Source organism: Girardinichthys multiradiatus, chromosome 2 (assembly GCF_021462225.1).
Source record: "Girardinichthys multiradiatus isolate DD_20200921_A chromosome 2, DD_fGirMul_XY1, whole genome shotgun sequence".
Lineage (NCBI taxonomy): Eukaryota > Metazoa > Chordata > Actinopteri > Cyprinodontiformes > Goodeidae > Girardinichthys > Girardinichthys multiradiatus.
The window spans coordinates 771917-790747 of NC_061795.1; the positions used below are offsets into that span (position 1 = coordinate 771917).

Consider the following 18831-nt stretch of genomic DNA (forward strand, 5'->3'; position numbering starts at 1 on the left):
TCCTATTAAATAGATGATTTGTTTAATAAAAGACATCTGTTATTGCTTCAGGAGCTTACAGTATGGAGCCCGACCCGGCCAGTGTGACAACAAGGTGTCACAGAAACACATCCTCTGAAGAAAACACATCTCTTCAATGTACAGTTTGTAAATCTACATTCAAAATCATTAAACGTTGAAAAAGAAACTACGTACACACAATCCACGATGGAGACTATAGCACAGACGGATGGACTACACAAGCACCAGGTAAGAGGTCATCACTACGATGGAGTGAGTGGAGGTGATGGATGGTACAGGACATGCGGCAGAGTAAAGGTGGATGGAGTGGGAGAGGGAGTGTTGTTTTTTACTTTTTGGCCATGCAGAGAAGCAGATCTTTGTTTTATTAAAACAGCTCCACATTTGACATAAGTCTATAAATTACTGTTATCCTTTTAGAGCAGGATTAGAATCGGAGCATTTTCAGTTTTAAAGAAGTTCTGGGATCCAAACATTGCTCAGCCAGAGAGTTACATATAACAAATATAGATGTAATTATAGAATATAGTGTAGAGCAGGGATGGGTGGTTGATTACAAAGGTAGCATAGTGATAATAATATTAATAATTAATGGGACAATAACATAGATAGTTTTAATATCTATGGCCACAAGGCAGGGTGTCTGTGCATGTGTGTGTGCCCAAAGGTTTGTGTGTAGCGATGAAGGATCAGTGTCTACTTGAACTGCTTAAGGGGTGGGGGCACCTTGATGTCCTGGCCTTTCTCCAGTCTCTTCTCACACTCAATTAGATAGTTGACACCATCGACCACAGTCTGCACCAGCTGGACCTAAGTAAGAGACACGCCACATTTATATCCCATGATTTATTTTGCATTAAAAACTGCAAAACTTTTCCTTACTGCACACACAGAATCAAACAATTAAAGCATTTCCACCAACATCTGTGATCATTTGACTGCTATTTGATTCAATGAGTAATAAATTCATTATAAAAATGATAAAACTCTATTTTTTGAATTATTTGATCATGCAACCTTTTTAGCCTCAAGTCAGAGCTGCTGCCACTGGCTATAGATAATCAGCAACAAGCAACTCTGAACCATGGCCACATATTTTACAGAGATTATCAACTATAAACATAAGTGGCCTGCTTTTAACAGGGAAGAAAGAAGAAACTAAACCTATGTCTTTTAAGATCAGGTAAAACAAAGAATAACTCACAGCCAAAATGTTGAATACAGATGTGTAAACCTTGGTATACATAACTAAGAAATTGTATAGAACTGTCCCTGGTATCATTTAGTTATAGTTCTGTGTGTTATTCATATTCAATGTAAATTGGAAACAGACATTCAGTTTTTCCCAGGACGTGAACACAACTGTTCTGTAATACAAATCCTTTTTTATACAGAAAGAAACACTAGATAATAATCTCATTCGTCACTATATACCTACAGTATAAGTGCCCTAGCTTATAAAAACCTCCTCTGGGATAATCCATCATTAACAGATGTCACAGGTTTCTACAGTAGCCAGGGAGAGACAAAACACAACCTGGATTTGACCTTTCTTTGTTTTCATTATCAGAAACTACTGCAGTTTCTCCTGCATACTTGCAAGCATAGCGTGAAGAAGGGTTCATTCATTTCCTGATTATTGCGAAATTCATACCTCTTATTTTCCATGAACAGTGAGCTTTCCCTTGTTCTCATTAAAACTAGCAACAAATAAAACAGTTTTTACAGCAGGAAAATAAACACATCTAAATCTATAACGTAGCACATAAGCAGGGCAATTCAATACTTAATTTGTGTTCTCCAATACAGGCCCATACACCACAATGCACAGTGGCTTTTTAGATGTTTACTTTCTATTGCAACAAAAATGAATTTCCAATGTTCTAATCAGGCTCTGCAGAAGCAAACTCAGGCTTGTGGAGGCAGGAATACATCTCAACCACGCAGCAGTCTGCCAGTTAGCCAAACAACAGGAGTAAGAAATCAAAGAGGTCTCGGTCATCAGAGTCGTCTCAACAAGCTAGACATGTTACAGTACATCTAATAATTCAGATAAATCATCCTGTTGGCTCATCTGGAAAATATACATCAAATAAGCAGAATCGCATTTTTGTAGCTTTCTTAAAAGATGCTTAAAAAAAACTAAAACAGTTCCAGACCATTTAAACATTGTGTTAATCGGTTCTGACAACTAAAATTTACATCAACTGAATGCATTGATTAACTGATACTGAACTCCAGTGAAACAGTTCAGCATCCAAATATAATTGACTGATAAAAGACACGTCACGTTTTCCCCACCCTACCTCTGAATGTCCCAGGCGGTCCAGGTTGGAGATGTCAAACACACCGCCTACAGCAGCGGTGTCCACGCCACCGGTCCCGCGCTTCTGGAGACGCAGGTTATCTAGGATCTTACTCAAGCGGGGATCCTGTAAGGTAGAGGAAAGGAGTCATGCTGAACACTGTCAAACACCAATTCCCAAAATAGCCACATTCAACACCAGGTACCTGCTGGCAGCTTTCGTAAATCTGGAAGTTTACTGCCAGTGTGTAATAAAGAAACTCTCCCAAATAACCAGGTGAAAAGTAGCATAGGAGCTTTCAAAAACATGTCATCTAAAAATGTTCAGTAAAACAAATACAATGGGACTTACAAAACCTTTTTTACATTTTGACACAACCACACACCATCAATGTCTTTTTAACGGGATTTTATGTGACAGATTTAAAGACCCAGCAAACACAGAAGAAACTCTACAGGCGACAGGAAGCCAACATTACACATCTCCCTGAACACAACATCTCCACCGTGGCAGGTGGTGGCAGCAGCATCATGATGTGGGGAAGCTTTTCTTAAGCAGCAACAGGAAAGCTGACCACTGGTACTGGGAACATAGATGGAACAGAGGCAGCAGAAAACCCAGGGCAGAGGTTCACCCTCCAGCAGGACAGTGGCACTAAACAGTAAACCAGAGCTACAAAAGAACAGCTAAGATGAAAGCATATTCATGTGTTAGAATGGTCATGTCCAAGTCCAGACGTATGCCCAGTTGAGCCTGTGACAAGACTGAAAAACATCTGGTCATAGATGCGCTCCATCCAATCTGACTGAGCTTGTAATGTTTTGCAAAGAAAAATGGGCAAAGATTTCAGTCTCTAGATGAGCAAAGTTGGTCGAGATATAACCCAGTTTGCAGCTGAAATGTGACACAATGTAGATAAGTTCAAGAGATAGTAATATTTTTGGAAGGGACTGTATGTGTCATCTTGTAGTTATAGGCATTTATAAACCATTATCTAAGCAAAACAAATCTAAGTCAAATGACATTTAAAACAGATTGCTGCTTGTCAGATTTCCATTGATAAAAACCCATGTAAAGATGTTCAACGTTTGTGTTACCTTAGCTAGCAGGGGCAGCTTAACGTGGACACCAGCCCTGAGTCCAGTTCCCAGGTTGGAGGGGCAGGTCAGGACGTAGCCAAGCCTCTCGTTCCACATGAACTCCCAGCCTCTCTCCTGGATTAGACGCTCCACCTGATGGGGCATTACCATTGATATATATTACTGGATTGGACATCGCCTATTAGCTGGAACAGATAGTGATGTGCACACGCAGGTGCCATTGCTATACTCATATCAACCAAACCACGCTGTTCTGATGCAGGATGAGCGTGCATCTGTCACAACAGGTGGTGGCGCCCTTATTTCTTATCTAATTTATATAAAATATGGCTCAAATTAAAGCAGAGAAAATTGCTGATGTTCTGATGGATAGAAATATGTATTAACGTGTTAACAGATCTTGAAGCAGTGTGAGAACTGTAAATTATAGCGCTGACAGGTATCCCTACTGGTCTACACATATCACCATGCTGTCGATTGACTTTTAAGAGCTTAAGCTGCATAGTTGTGATTATTGTATCAGTTTGTTGCTAAGGGAGCAGTTAGGACATAAACACTAGTGGCGGAGAGTGAAAATGCTGACATTTCATGTAAATTATACATCAATTACATTCAGGTCAACCTGTCAAAGCAGTATGTTAATCTACTCCCAGAACTTTATTGGCCTTTAAAAAGAACCAGTTCTGTGTTCTTCTGAGGATGCTTCTGTTTCTGCAGCAGTCCTGACTCAATGCATGGCGCCTGTGTGTCATGCTAAAGTCATGTGGGCATTAGTTCCAGTAAGCACGTAACAGAATTTCATTTTTTTCTGGGACATCAAACCAAAAACGTGTGTAGGAGAGCTGCCTGTTAGTTGTGCAACAGAGCAGCACCACAAGCTGCATTGCTTGTCCTTTGCTCTTTGACTAATGGGGAACATGGAATGTTTGAATAAATAATTTATGTTCACATGACCATTTTTGGACAGTGTGTTCTTTATGTCTGTCAACAGGCTTTATTTTAGAAGGAGACGGAGGACTTATGTTCACCAGTTTCCTGCTTTTAGACAAACCTAAGTCCCCCTCGTTGAATTTATAAAGCCGTCTAAGAGCAGAAACCGTCCATAATAACAATATCCACCATCTATATTAGATAATGCAGAGCAGCTCAGTTCTGGGCTGTATTTCAAATTGGCTGAGCTTAACTCAGTACAAGCACCAGATACATTTAGTAAATATCACACACAATGACAAATATAGCCTAGAATGGCTGTTTACTCTCTGTTTTCCCTCAAGATCATAAATAATCTAGAAGGATCCATTCTCAACTGCAACCACATCTTACCTCTTTGAGACCTTTGCAAAACCTCTCGAAGACCCTCTTCATGTTACCTCCCTTCTCCATGGAGATAACTCTGGTGTGATCCTCCTCATTGACCCAAATCAGAAATGTCTTCTCATTGTTGTGCCTGCACAGAGGGAAGTTCTTTGCTTGATAAACAGCTCAGATCCATGTTATTTAAGCACGTTCTGTCCTTTACAGTTGCACCAACCTACATTGTCCATCAAAAGCTCACATTCAGTCATTGTTGACATAAATTACACTTCAATGGCCTTTAAAACCAATGTATACTAGACTGGTTGGTCAGTTCCCATGCGTCTTTAGGGTCATTGTTCTTCGGGACAGCTTTGTCCAAGTTTCTCTCATTTGACCCAAACTATTGCCTCGAATTGGAAAAAATTAGTTCAGGGTGTTTAGGAATCACCCAGGAACCACAAGCACGGTGGTGGTACTACGATGCAAAGCATGGTCCCAAACAAACATTAAAACTGGTTTTGGAATGAGTAAAGCTGGGTAACATCAAGCTTCTGGGGTCTCTTGTGCAAAGACTTAAATGCATTCGCAACTAAAACCTGCCATATGCTAACAATCAAGAAGGTTCACGCACAAAAAAATCCAGATGTATAAACCTTGATCCAAGCAGAATGTCTTTCTACGTCCCAATCAACATGGAATTGAGCACACATGTCAGATTACCAGACCGATCCTTAAAAAAAACCTCTATTTATGTATGCAAACCGATGTAAATAAACTCGGCGTGTGTGTGTGTGTGATTCTCCTGGCTGCACGCTCAAAAATCATGTCTTCTCGCTAGAAGAAGAGGAATTAAATTCCTAATAAGAGCCATTCTATATTCAACCAAAATTACACCACAGCTATAAAAAGTATGTGGTTTCTATGCAAATTGCTAAGGGACATTAATTCAAATATAGTGAGGCTGAGACTAAACTACTCGATACTCTGTGTGGTTTAGAGAAAATCAGAGATGTAGAAGATGAAGCATGTAGTTGTGATGCTGTATGCTGACTATTACGATGTTGATTATTATTAACCTCCATTTTCATGACTGTCATTTCTTCTCCATCATCACAACCATTAACTGTGAGCTTTAGCATCACAGTAATTAAACATCTGGATCTGGTGTCATCATCAAGGACAGGTCTGGCATGCAGAATCTCACTGCATGACACTTAAAATACTCTACTACATGCAAGCTGTGCTTTACCACTGCAATGTCTCAAACATTCATATTGCTATAATGACTGTGATTTGAAATATTTTGCAGGATTAAATAAAATTCATAATAAAATCAACCTTGTGAACCAAATTCTTGTTCTTAACATTTGATGAGGCTGTTTGTCATACCAGCATGAAGAAAAAATGCTTCAAATGCATCATTAAGAGCCTGAAATGAAAATGACACTGATGGAGATAATGGATGTTTGTAAACCTCTTACTGGCCTGAGATATGTCATCTATTGTGACACAGAAACTAGGAGTTGCCTGCAGGACTGACACTTCTACTCTCAAATATATTTCTTCTTGGTACAAATAGCGATGCTTGTTTCTGAGTCCACAAATCTGTTAATAAACGTTTTAAACTTTTTATGCAAAAACATACAGGTAAAAAAAAAAATCAATTGTTTCACAAATATCATTGTTCAAGAAGGAGTTCAAGAAGTACACAAATGTGTCTAGATGTCCAACGTTATGGTCCAGACTGAAAACAGAAAATGATTGGAATTAGATCACTAAAGATGCAAGAGGGTGAATCCTAATAATTAGCACCATAACCAGAAAAATGTCCCCTTTTGCACTCACCCCACACTTCAAGTCCTTAGAGACGTGGTGAAAGATGTTTTTTTTTTTCACTAAAGACAGTAATGTTTCCTACCAAGTCTTTATGTTGACGATTAATCTCCTGGCGTCATTCAAGCAGAATATGTTTCAAGTTTTAAAGCAACAAAACCATTTTACGCCCCAAACCAGTCTCCTTTCTTTTGTTTGACGATTAACAGAGGGTGTTGTCTGCAGTAGGAGAGGAAATGCCAACCAACTGTAGATCCCAGAATACATTAGAGGAGACCTAGAGGGACAAACAACTGTTCCCCTGAAAGAGGAGATAAAGGTCGAATACTTAAGAAGAGGAGTGTCTGATAGGCCTTGCAGAGGAAATAAACAGGGGGGTAGGTGATTGATTTTAGCCGACAGACACGTTGAACTGGGATATTCCTGTACACACACTGAAACTCAAAGCTTGTAGCATTGCCAGTGAATGCATTTTCACCACAGCTCAGCAAAAACAGAGAGGACATTACTGCAGTGAGTGATAGAAAATGAAAAGATGGTTTGAGTATGAACTGTATGGTTTTTTTTTATTGATAGAAAAGTCCAGTCACAAAACAAACATACCATAAATACAGTTTGCCTAATGGGCAGAATATTGTTATTCCTGCTTACCAAATACCACGGGCATCGGGCCAATCACGAGCCATGCCTGCACATGTCAGGAGTGGTGACACAGGCTTGTCAAACAGGAAGTGATCCTAATAAAAATACACAAAATCAATATTTTATTCACAACTTAGGCTGGACAGTATTCACCAATTAGGACAAACTACAATATTATAATTCAATAACATAACGCTAAGTACAAAAAAATATAGTAAAAAGAGTAAAAACAACCCTCTACATATACATATACTATAAAAATGCTATACTAAAAATACTATAAAAAAGAATTTAAAGCAGAAAAAATTAATTCTTGAAAAAGCAAAATAACAAAAAATGTCTTATTTTAAAGGTTGTACATATATTTAAAGCTTGAAAAAACTAAGAAGATTATGAAAGTTTTATATTTCAAATGAATCACATTTAGGTTTACATTGGTTTATAAGGAGGCGTCTCCAAGCTGCTGCACTCAGACATCAGTTGTCTTCACTTCCTCCACCTCAGATGATGAATTCCCAGATAAATCTTCACTTTATCAACTCAAACCATTCATTCTTTCAGGGGTGGACAGAGTGTGACGTAGATCCAAGCCGAAGGTTATAAGACACAACCTAATGAGAGGACCTTCCAGCTACTACACCTCTGGTAATATTTCCTTTTTAACATCCATGTTTTAACGTTTGTATAATATATAAAGTGCATCTCAATAATTTAGTATATTATATACGGCCATAACACAATCTGCTTTGCTTGAATCTCACGCCTCAAAGTCCTTTTACATGATGTACCATCAAGTGAAAAAGTTAGGACACCCTATGAAATCCTGTGTGTTTTTCCAACATAGTTGGACGTGTAGATTTTAAATACACATTTTAACAATATTGACATATTCAGCAACCTAACCAAACAATCCAAACTGTAGACCATCTAAATTTTTCTGTAAAATGTAATAATAAATGCAGTTTCCGGTGAGGAATAAATTAGGACGTCCCACATTATTCCCAGGGAAATGGCTAAAAATGTCTTCAGGTGAACATGATCCAAACAATGTTACTCAGCATTATGAAGAAGTTGCAAAAATTATGATCTATCCATTTTTATGATGGTTTACTGAAACACAGATTTTTTTTCCAATGAATGATTTTTGTAGAAGTTAAAACATATCTTTAGTACAGCAGGTTATTATTACTGACACCATGCATCACTTACATCAATGAGCTGTTGCTGCTCCTTCTCTGTCATTTGAGTAAGACTGTAGTATCTGCCAGCCAGGTCTCCCTTCAGCCCAGCGAGAGCATCCACCACCACCCTTTCCACTTCTCTGCGTTCTGCCCGGGTGCAGGCAGGGGGCAGGCTCAGGCCCCTGATGCTACGGCCTGTCCTCACCCTGGACGACAGCACGTAACGCTCATCGAAGTTACCTGAATGAAGCTGAAACAAATATGCTTAAGGATATACATCATTTTTAACATTTAAATCTTCTAGAAGTTTTCCTGAATTCATCCGATTGTTTCTATGAAAACATCTCTAGGGAGTGGCTGCTATACAATTATATCCTCTAAGATGGCTGTGGTTGGTTTCAAGAAATGGCAAAGAGCTAGAGGAAATTCCCCTGAAATGACCTAAAATACAAATCTGTGCAATAAAAACATGTTCTAACCAGAGACCCAGTACAATAGAGAAGGAACCTGTCATAGGTAGTCAGTACCTTGCTGGAATCCAGGTCAGTGGGATGTTTCATTGTGTTGGGATCATAGCCATTGTGCCTCTCTTTGATAACAGGGTCCAACAGGTCTGCAAACACCTAAAGAGAAACATATTCATCAGTTAATCCCAAGATTATTCACACCCACGACAGATTTAGATCCTGAATAATTTTCATCTAACATGAAAGCGTGTTTTAGACATGAAATGAGACAAATATCTCTCAAAACATAATAAAACAATACAAAAGCAGTTCCAATTCATAACAGGATCTATCTATTTTTATTTACATTGCAATAAAAAAGTGCATTCCAAATTATTTACACTATTCTCTTCTGATCAGCTTTTTCATGTACCCAATGGTAGTTTGAAGATTTCACTTTAGTGAGGAGCCCCAAGCCTTTAAAGTAGGACGTCTCTTTGCCATCACCCTAATATTTAGCTCCCCCTACAGATCCTCAGTCAGATTCAAGTTGGTACTCTGGCTGGCCACTCCAAAATGTTTACACATTCAGAAGTTTACATACACTAAGGGCCTGATGGTTTATGTGTGCATAACCTCAGGCAAACCTGTTTGCGTCCACAAAGCTCCTATAATCGGGTGCTAATCGGTAAAATCAGTGGAACAGCGGGCGCAAACGTTTTAGGGTGTTTACCTCAACGAATATGCAAAACATCTGATAATGACCCAAACATTCAAGTTTATGGGAGGGGGATATGCAAATGTAATCCCTTACCACCCGCAATGCGATTTCTCAAACATGAAACGGATTGCGGCGCTGTTTTTGCGTCTGGACTCTAGACATGTTAGAAATGCAGGTACTATCTGGGAAGCAACATTGTCTGCTGTCACTGTGGTCCGAGGGAGGCATGCATAGAACGACAGAGAAAGGAGAGAGAAAATCTTCTGTACTTGTGTCGACAGATTTGGGTTGTCAACAATTAAAATAATAAAAATAGATGAGAATAGAGGATTCTATGAGGATTATCTAAGGGATTTGGAGCCAATAACAAACAGAAGCCATGACACTTCTCCTATGACAAAACTCCTTGCAACATTTTTTTTCTTGCATCTGGATCATTCCAGCGCACCAGTCCTGTCAGTGAGATAATCTGCTGCTGAAGCACAAACCTGATGACGCAGAGGTGTGCACATAACTGATAACAGCCTGTTAACTGTAATTGCACACCATGCAAAAGACTCACTGTGCTTTGATGTTGATTTTATAATTAATAGAAAAGACATAAAGACATTATGAGGCAGATTAAAACCTTCATTTGCAAACTAGATGCTAGAATCACTTTTTAGCAGGTGAGAAATCACCATTTTAAGGCAACCTATTCCATGTGGTGAAAAACAGTGTAAGCTTTACCCTGGTCACTAAACTAAACAAACTGCATTATTGACAGCAACATTGTGTCGATGCAGAGCAATCGGAGCTGAATCCGTTTGATTATGTTGTTTGAATGTGAACATATGACAGGGGAGGGTTTACACAGTAAAAAATGACTTCATGCCACCAAAGAACAAATAAAACAAACAAACACGTTGTATATCGTTAGAATATTGGCAGAACAAACAAAACGAATTCAGTAAAATTATTGGAAAATATTACATTTTATGTAGTATGTTCAATTTGAATTCTTTGCAGGAACCTGGTGTGATGTTATGTTTTAAAATGAGCAAAGCTATAACATACAGATTGCAAACTCTTACAACAAACTATATCCATGTTTCTAATATTATATTCAGGCTTAAATATTGTGGCTGTTTATGATAAACACCAAACACTTCAAACATATAGTATATAAAAAAGAACACTGAGTCTGTCATGGTGGTGTTTAGGGAAGGACCAACGTGCAGGTAAGAGCTGGACAGCAGCATGTTAGAGGAAAACTTCTTCTTTATTCCAAAGTCCTTTACAAAACGTAGCAAAAACGTAGCATAGTCGAAATCCTTAACGTTTACAAAAACAAAGCAAAACGTAGCAAAATCACTGCAGGTGTACAAAGGTATTAAGCCCAAAAACTTACAAAAAGCCACTCTGCAGGAGCGAAGCATAAACAAGGTCTAGACGTGGTAAGGAACGGGGTAGTAACAGAAGGAACCAGCGAAGAACAATCAAAACCAGAGAGCTTATAAACAGAGGGGAGTGAGGTATGAACCAATGAGACACAGAGCCAGGTAATCAGAGGAGAATGAAATTCGGGTGTGGACCAGGCTGTAGAGAACTGGGGGAATGTGAATAGTTGCTAAGGTGACAAGGCTAGAACAAAACACGAGAACTAAACCAGAACATAAATCCAGAGGGGAAACATAACAAAAACAATAAGGACTGAAAAACAAACAAGAATCAGGAAACCAGGACAAAGATAAATAACCAGAGAAACAATAATGATTAGCTAAAGTAAACCGAGAAACTAGAAGGAACAGAAGAAACACCAGAACCTAATAATTAACAAAGAACCCATAAAGAAACTGACCAAAAATAAACAAAACCTAAACCACAGAAAGGGAACAAGAAGCGAGGGGAGAGAAAACAAGAAACACTAGGAGGCAGTAGAAGGAAATAAACAAAACAACCATGACAACAAAACCAAACCAAAGTCAAAACACAAACCACAACAAAGTCCAAAAAGTTGCACCACGACAGGGTCTCCGAAAAGAATTAAAAGATCAGGGGAGACAAACCTCTAATAAATTAATTGACAGGCATGTTTGTCTATTTTATTGTTAATATTTATCGTCCAATTTGTTGTGAGCTACGTCAATCAAAACAGTTAACAAGCTGTGCGTGCTCCTATGATGCTGTCAGCCTAGACCAGCTGCCCCGTGTTCGCACCGATGGCTGAGGGCACGCGCTACTTTGGAGAATGTTAGTCAGAAAAAAATAACTTGTTTCTTTTTTAACTTTATTCCGCCATGAACATTTGTCCGGACCGACTCTTCCTCCTCCGAAGAGTACCCACTCCCAACATACGCTCCTCACAAAACCAGTGCCCCTGGCGGATGAACATGTAATACGAAGAAATAAAGGAGTAACAATCTCCCACTTTTTCTAAAAAAAAAAACCAAACAAAATAAAGATATATATATTTTTAAGATTCATGAGAAAACACAGCCGTTAAGGATTTTGTTAGAACAGTTTCAACCTGATAGACTGTGAAACATCTTGTGAATGAATTTATTGAATTTTCCAAAGGCCTTCATAAAGAGCCTTAAGAAGTGAGGTTGTGGATGCTCCCTTCTTTGTTAAAGAGTCTGCGAGTTGGTCTTTTGTTTGAGACCACAACTCTCTTAGTTTGAATCAGCTCTTTAATTGAACTGATTTCCAGCCGTAACCTTTTCTCTGCAACAAACTTAGTTGACTTAAGTGCATCAACAAGAGAGAAATTATCAGTCACAGATTATAGGAGGATAAGCAGTACTACCAGCACTGAGTTCAGAAAAGAGCGTGGAAAGAAAAATGGCATTATCGATCCCCTCAGACATAGCAAGTGTTTCACCTGCCAGAGTGCTTCTGACAATTCTCTTAATTCTCTTTAACTGCCATGAAATGGGAGAGAACCGCCCATTGTCACCCATCAATACAATGAAGTGCCCGCCTTGAGTACCCCCATCTGAAAGATTTCCAAAAGATGCATCAGTAAATGTAACTATCTTTAAGTTACTGTCTTCCCCAATGTGTTGAAAATTCAATTCAACTGGCTTGGCCTTGAGCTTACACACAACTCTGTTTGCTTCATTAATGGTCTGTACTGTAGCATGTTTGAGACGAGATGCTAAATGACTAGCATCAAACATGACATCAGGCCTGCTCTGTCTCGCCACCCACAGAAGTCTTAGATCTGAGCTGCTCTGTCTCCTTTTCAGTGAGAGGTGAAGCTGACTCTGCTGCTCGTGAGGGTGAGAGGTGTATGGACTCCAAGTGCTGAATGTATGTTTCTTGGTGTATTTGCACCTTCTTACCTTCAGTAACAAGATCTACCCCCACATAGGAAAAGCTATTATGTGCTTCACGACCGACATTAAACTTTGACCTCAGGTGAGGTATGACTGACTCTAAAAACATGTGTGATCCATTCCACATAAAATCATCAACATGACAAGCAAGTACACCAGTTAAAGGCAAAGCAGGATGTAGTCTTTGCCTCACTGGGCTCGTCCGGACCACAAAAATGAAACATCTGCCCGCAGAACATCTTCAGACTCAACCTTCTATATGTGCAATTACGCACTCAGAGGCGCCAAGCGCACATGAACAGAGAAGAGAAATAAACTCATCACGGCAGAGGCTGCGATGACAAACCTGTTGCTGTGAATAACGACAAGAAAGGTTAACAAACTGTAACAGTCCAGAAAAGCAAGAGTGGAACAGAAGGAAAAAATCAGCAACTGGATCATTTATAATAACGCAGCGCAACAACCCCTGCATGCTTGGGGCAGTAGCACACGCAATTTCCTCATTTTAAATAGGGCCATCTGCACCTTTTTGCACTTGTTATCCATTGCACACGCACTCTTTGAAAATCCCACGCAACACTCCCAGTTATTGCACGTGCAATTTTTTTTTGTACAAGCAGTTTAGTGCCCCCTTTTTGGGATCTTTGAAGATCAGGCCCTAAGAGTGCTATCCCTTTAAACCTCTTGGTATGTTACAACATATGAGTTAAACTGAGGACACATAATATACATTTGTGGATGTATACTAAAGGAACACCACAAACACACTGCCTGTTTATGTCACACCATGCAACAATCTAATGAAATCCTCCAGGATATCAGGGAGAGAAACGTAGAAGTCTTCACAAGTCTGGTTCACCTTTGATACGATTCCTAGACGCCTGTAGGTTCATCTATTCGAACAATTATATGTAGATTTAAACAGCGCAGCTACGTCTGGCCATCATAGCGGAAGCATAGGAAGAAGACAGGACCTGTGTCCTGGAGATGAATTTATTTATTGTTAAATGTATCTCCTCAGACCAAAAGCTAAATCGATTTTAGACACCAGAAACATTTTGAGAAATGACCCAGATATATACTGCTTGATAAAGGAGCATACTTAACTCCACTGCAGATCAAATATACTGTTGTTTTCCACACAGCATACAGCACACTTGAACCTTGCACCCTTTATAGACTGATTATGAAATGCTCCATTTTGTCAAAGAATCTTTGGTAGCATAAATTGTGCTATTTTTGGGAACAATGACCACACGGACATTTCTGTTTGATTAAAACCAAACCCAGTGTGACGTCTGACCTCATAGGACTCCTCATCTCCTGCCACCATGCCAACAGTCTTGATGAAGGGGTGCCCGGGGTTGTCCACACCTGTCTGGATGGCCTGGTCCAGTGTGAACCCATTGGGCGTGGTCTTATCACACAGCTTGGCATAGATGGCAGGTGTCAGGTTACTGGCCATGCAGTTGTTGTGTTTGCGCAGGTCAGGGTACTCCGCACTGTGCAAATAGAAAAATGAGATAAAGCAAGACTTCATTAAGCTTTCAGACTGCATTTAATGGCAGCTTTTGTACAAGGTTAACAATCTGCTGAGCTCTGAACCCAACTGACTCACTAAAAGAACCGTTTACTTGTTTTTTCCACGAGCAACAGAAACCTAAGCATGTGGCCTTCCACTATTAGCATACCCTGTTGTTAACAATCCAACAGGCCTATTTACTAAAGAGAGACACAGATAAGTGGCACATATCTCCACACAAACGACAAACTGTCAATTATTTAATGGAATTGTCTTTATTGAATTAAACAATTATGATATTGAACAAAAAAAGAGACCAGACTGCATTTATTAAAGTATTTTAGGATTTAGGGTAACTATTTCAGCTTTGTTTTCACCTAATCTGTTAAAAGATAAAGTGAAGATGTTTAATTTTCTCCCAATAGGAAACCATTACCTGTGATTATACTAGCTTCAAGGACCTTTAGTTGGATTGAGGTCAATACTTTGACTAGGTGGTACCAAACTATTTAAATATCTCCTGTGAAACCACTCAAATGTTGTTTCAGCAGTGGTAAAAGCAAACCTGACGCTTAGTCTCATTTCCACGGATGACTGAAATCTGTGAAAAAATCTTTGAAAAATTCTATTTCAGGTCATCTTTCCCTCCTTTAACTTTGGTGTCAAATTCAATTAGAAATGTTAAATGCAAATCTGCATTTTATTCATACAGGAGTGTTTATTTCTGTTAATTTTGATGGTTATTTGCTTGCTGCTAATGAAAAGTCAGAATTGGGTCCCTCAGAAAATTTGAATATGACAGAACAACAAAATACAAACATGTCAGTCCACTGTAAAGTAACCCTAAGTGCTGTATGTTATATGTACTGAATACTTGGTCAGGGCTCCTTTTGCATTAATGCAGTGTGGCACGGAGGCGATTAGCCAACAGTTCCGAGGTGTTGAGGCTGTCCAGGTTGCTTTGATAGTGACCTTCAGCTCTTCTGCATTGTTAGCTCTGCTGTCTGTAGTCTTCTTGACGATACTCCATAGATGTCCTCTAGTTTGCTGGCCAAACCAAGCACAGTTGGACTTAAAGCATGCATTACTTCAGGCAGCGTGCGTAGGTGCCAAGTCCTGCTCGAAAATGAATTCAGCATCTCCATGATGTTTGTAGGCAGAGGGATGCATGAAGTGCTCTAATGTTTCCTAGTAAACAGATGCACTGACTTTACACTGGATAAAACCCAGTGGACCAACACCAGCAGATGACATGGTTCCCCAAATCATCAGTGACTGTGGAGACGTTACACTGGACCTCAAGCAGCTTGGATGTCTCTCCTCTCTTCCTCTAAATTCTGGGACCTACTTCTCATCAAGAAACAGCACTTTGGACCGATGAACAATGGCCCAGTTCTTTGTCACCATAGCCCAGGTCGGACACTTCTGAGGTAGGGGCGGGCGTTTATCTTATCGTTTATCGTCAACAAGGAAAATCCACATCTTGTGAATCTCCAATATCATTTAAAAGTTTTTAAACAAGCTTGGCTATACAATCCTCTTAAGGCTGCAGCTATCCCTGTTGCATGTGCACCTTTATCTACTACACTTTTACCTTCCTCTTAACTTTCCAATAATGCGCTTGAATACAGCCAGGTTCTTTTGCAATGACCTTTTGTGATTCACTCTCCATGTAGACAGTGTCAGGGACTGTCTGCTGAACAACTGTCATGTGAGCAGTGTTCTCCATGACGGTGTAGGCAAAAACATAACCTTTCTGTATTAAAACTCCTGCGTTGTAATACTCCATTTTTCTGACAACTCACTCTTGGGTTTTCATTAGCTGTAAACCATTACCATAAAACTGAAAATAAATAAACACTTGAAATACATCAGTCCCTGTGTAATAAACATGCATCTGATATTCAATTTTTTAGTTGAATGACTGAATTTAAAATAATCTTTACAATGACATAGTTGATATGCAACTATATGGAAAGTGTCAATTACAACATTATTATTCTGCAGGATGCAAAACTCCCGATGCTGTAGCAAATGTATCCGAAAGGATCAACAAGAAAATAGCTAAACCTGGCAAGAAGAATCAAGGTCAATCTATGAGCAAAAACGTCCTCTGTTACCTGAAGGGACTTTTATCCAGGGAGCAGATAACGTTTTACCAATCTGCATACAGTAAGGCTGTTTTATAGTTCATGCAGGAGTGCCATGAGTCACGTACACATCGTTTCTTTGACTGATTATCACACCCAAACCACGACTGTGGAATACTGTAGGCCAGGATGTATTTTATTCAACTAAATTGTAGTCTATTAGTCACACCGTTTTGAATTGTATTAATGAACAACGGATTGCAGTGCAATCTGTTGTTTATTAAGAGAAAGACAAGAAGACAAGATCCACTATAGCCTCATTTCTTATGAGGAACTGAGGCTGGGTTTATGATGTGTTGTAAAGTAAAGTTAAGATTAGGTTTCTCTCTGACCTGAATATGACACAAATAGTCTCCATATGGCTCTCCTGCTCTAGCAAACTGTGCTTCTCAATGTTTGCATAGATTTTATTTATGTTGTGTGCGACATTGGACGGTTTAGACATCCTAAAATAATATTCGTTTATTCATTTTCTGGGATGAGCACCGGTCCAATTTCTGCCCCTAGGCCTTGAACTTTCAGCAGTCGGCCATTCCTCGTCTAATAGCTCATTTTAATCATCTCTTTGTCCTTGTATCATATTAGAAAGAGTTTTATACGTCATAATTTGGTCCATACCTAACAAGGTCGGTAATATAGTCCAGGTAACACTATACTGGCGGGGTTTTTCCTTCTTACACTCCTCCACCCGCTTTAGCTTCCAACCGTTATTGTTTAAAAAACAAACTGAATATTTAGGGCGCTAACGTATCATTTCAATAAATGCCGTCTAAATATTTCATATTAATTCAGATAATTGCACATATAGTCTCTAAAAAGTCATAAAATGCCCATGTAGGCCGGAGGGTGCTGTTACCTGGCGGGGTACCTCCTGCGCAGAGGTTCTCCGGCGGTGACCTGCTCCCGGTGAAGCAGAAATCCAGCCGCTACGGAGCCTCCGACCAACGACAGGATTCCGACGTTTCTCTTGGAGGAGAGGATTCTTGAGAAACTACTGGCCATCTTTTCTAATTCTTTTCTTTAGAATTTAGCGCTTACAAAGGGTCTTACTGACAGGGTTGAACGGAGGGACGAACAGGTAGGTTGATGGAGAGAAGGTGATGAAGCTTAAATGATGGAATTATAAGGACAACGGTTGACCAGGGAGGGTCATCAAGATGGACGGAGAGAGCTGAAACTGGACCGGAAGTGAACATATGCCTTCAAAATAAAATACCCAGCTCGTTAAAAGTGTCTTAAATGTATGTTTTAGTTAAACGTTTGTAATTTACATCATTACTCTTACTTTACTGAACATTTTCTGTCATTTTCAGATTTTGATTTATACAAATGTTCTAGCTCTAAATCAGGGGTCTGTCAACAGTGGCCCCAGAGTGACACAGCGCGCATTAGGCCCTTGGCATGGGATCTTAACAACTTTGAACAAAAATAATACTGAAATGAGCAATGTGTTCAATTACAAAGATAATACAAACGGCTGGTTCTAGCAGTTCGTCTGTAGGTTTTCATGCAGCATCTGAATAGAGTTTCAACAAGGGAATGACACTGGCACCATAGTGGCATCTAAATGACTTTTATGTCATTTAGATGCCACTATGTTCTTTTTACTTTTCTAGGTAGTGCTGTTTTTCTTACTAACCTATAAGTATAAAAAGGATCCAGTTGACCTTATCCTGAATAAGAAAATGAACTTCCCCCCTTTTAAAAGTCTAATATTAATAATAACTTAATAACTTTATTTGTAAATCACTTCCAAACAAAGTGCTAAACAGTTACAGAACGATAAAAAAAAAAACAGTAAAACAGAACAGTGCTGTTTAAAACAAAACAAGGAAATACCAAAAGATGCAGTAAAACATTGAGCATAAAATTAAGAAGCATTAGTTTAAGTGAACAAATGGGTCTTTGGCTTAGCTTTAAAAAGTCACATAACATGCCTGCCTAATAACTTGAGGGATATACATTCCAGATAATAATCATCTGATATGTGTTTGCTTTTTAGTTTAATAACCAAAAACATGATTCTAGTGTCAGACAAATTTGGCAGGTAAAAAACTTGCAGTTAAGCACATTTTTGATTGAACAATGTTTTTTTTTTTGTTTTTTTTTATATATATGAAATAGTCCTTTAATTCTGTGCTATTTTGAGGCTACAGATCAGATAGCAATTTAAGCTTTATAATTTCTTAAAATATGTGTCTTCAACATTTTAGGGGGCTAACTATGAAAATGTTTTATTGTGTTGTCCTTCAACAGGAAGTTTGCTCTGTTCGTTTCGGTCAACTTGCTGAAG

At 39.1% G+C, this 18831-nt stretch overlaps 1 protein-coding gene across 1 annotated transcript; it reads right to left on the reverse strand.

The window, feature by feature from the left end:
- Positions 1–17710, reverse strand: ckmt1 (creatine kinase, mitochondrial 1). The gene is made up of 9 exons (XM_047384728.1): positions 17395–17710; positions 14170–14368; positions 8907–9002; positions 8408–8629; positions 7208–7293; positions 4751–4874; positions 3425–3559; positions 2328–2453; positions 1–831 (listed from the first exon to the last, which is right to left on the reverse strand). The coding sequence occupies exons 1-9, from the start codon at positions 17538–17540 to the stop codon at positions 718–720; spliced, it is 1248 nt and encodes a 415-aa protein (XP_047240684.1). The 5' UTR covers positions 17541–17710; the 3' UTR covers positions 1–717.
- Between the last annotated feature and the right edge of the window lie 1121 nt (positions 17711–18831).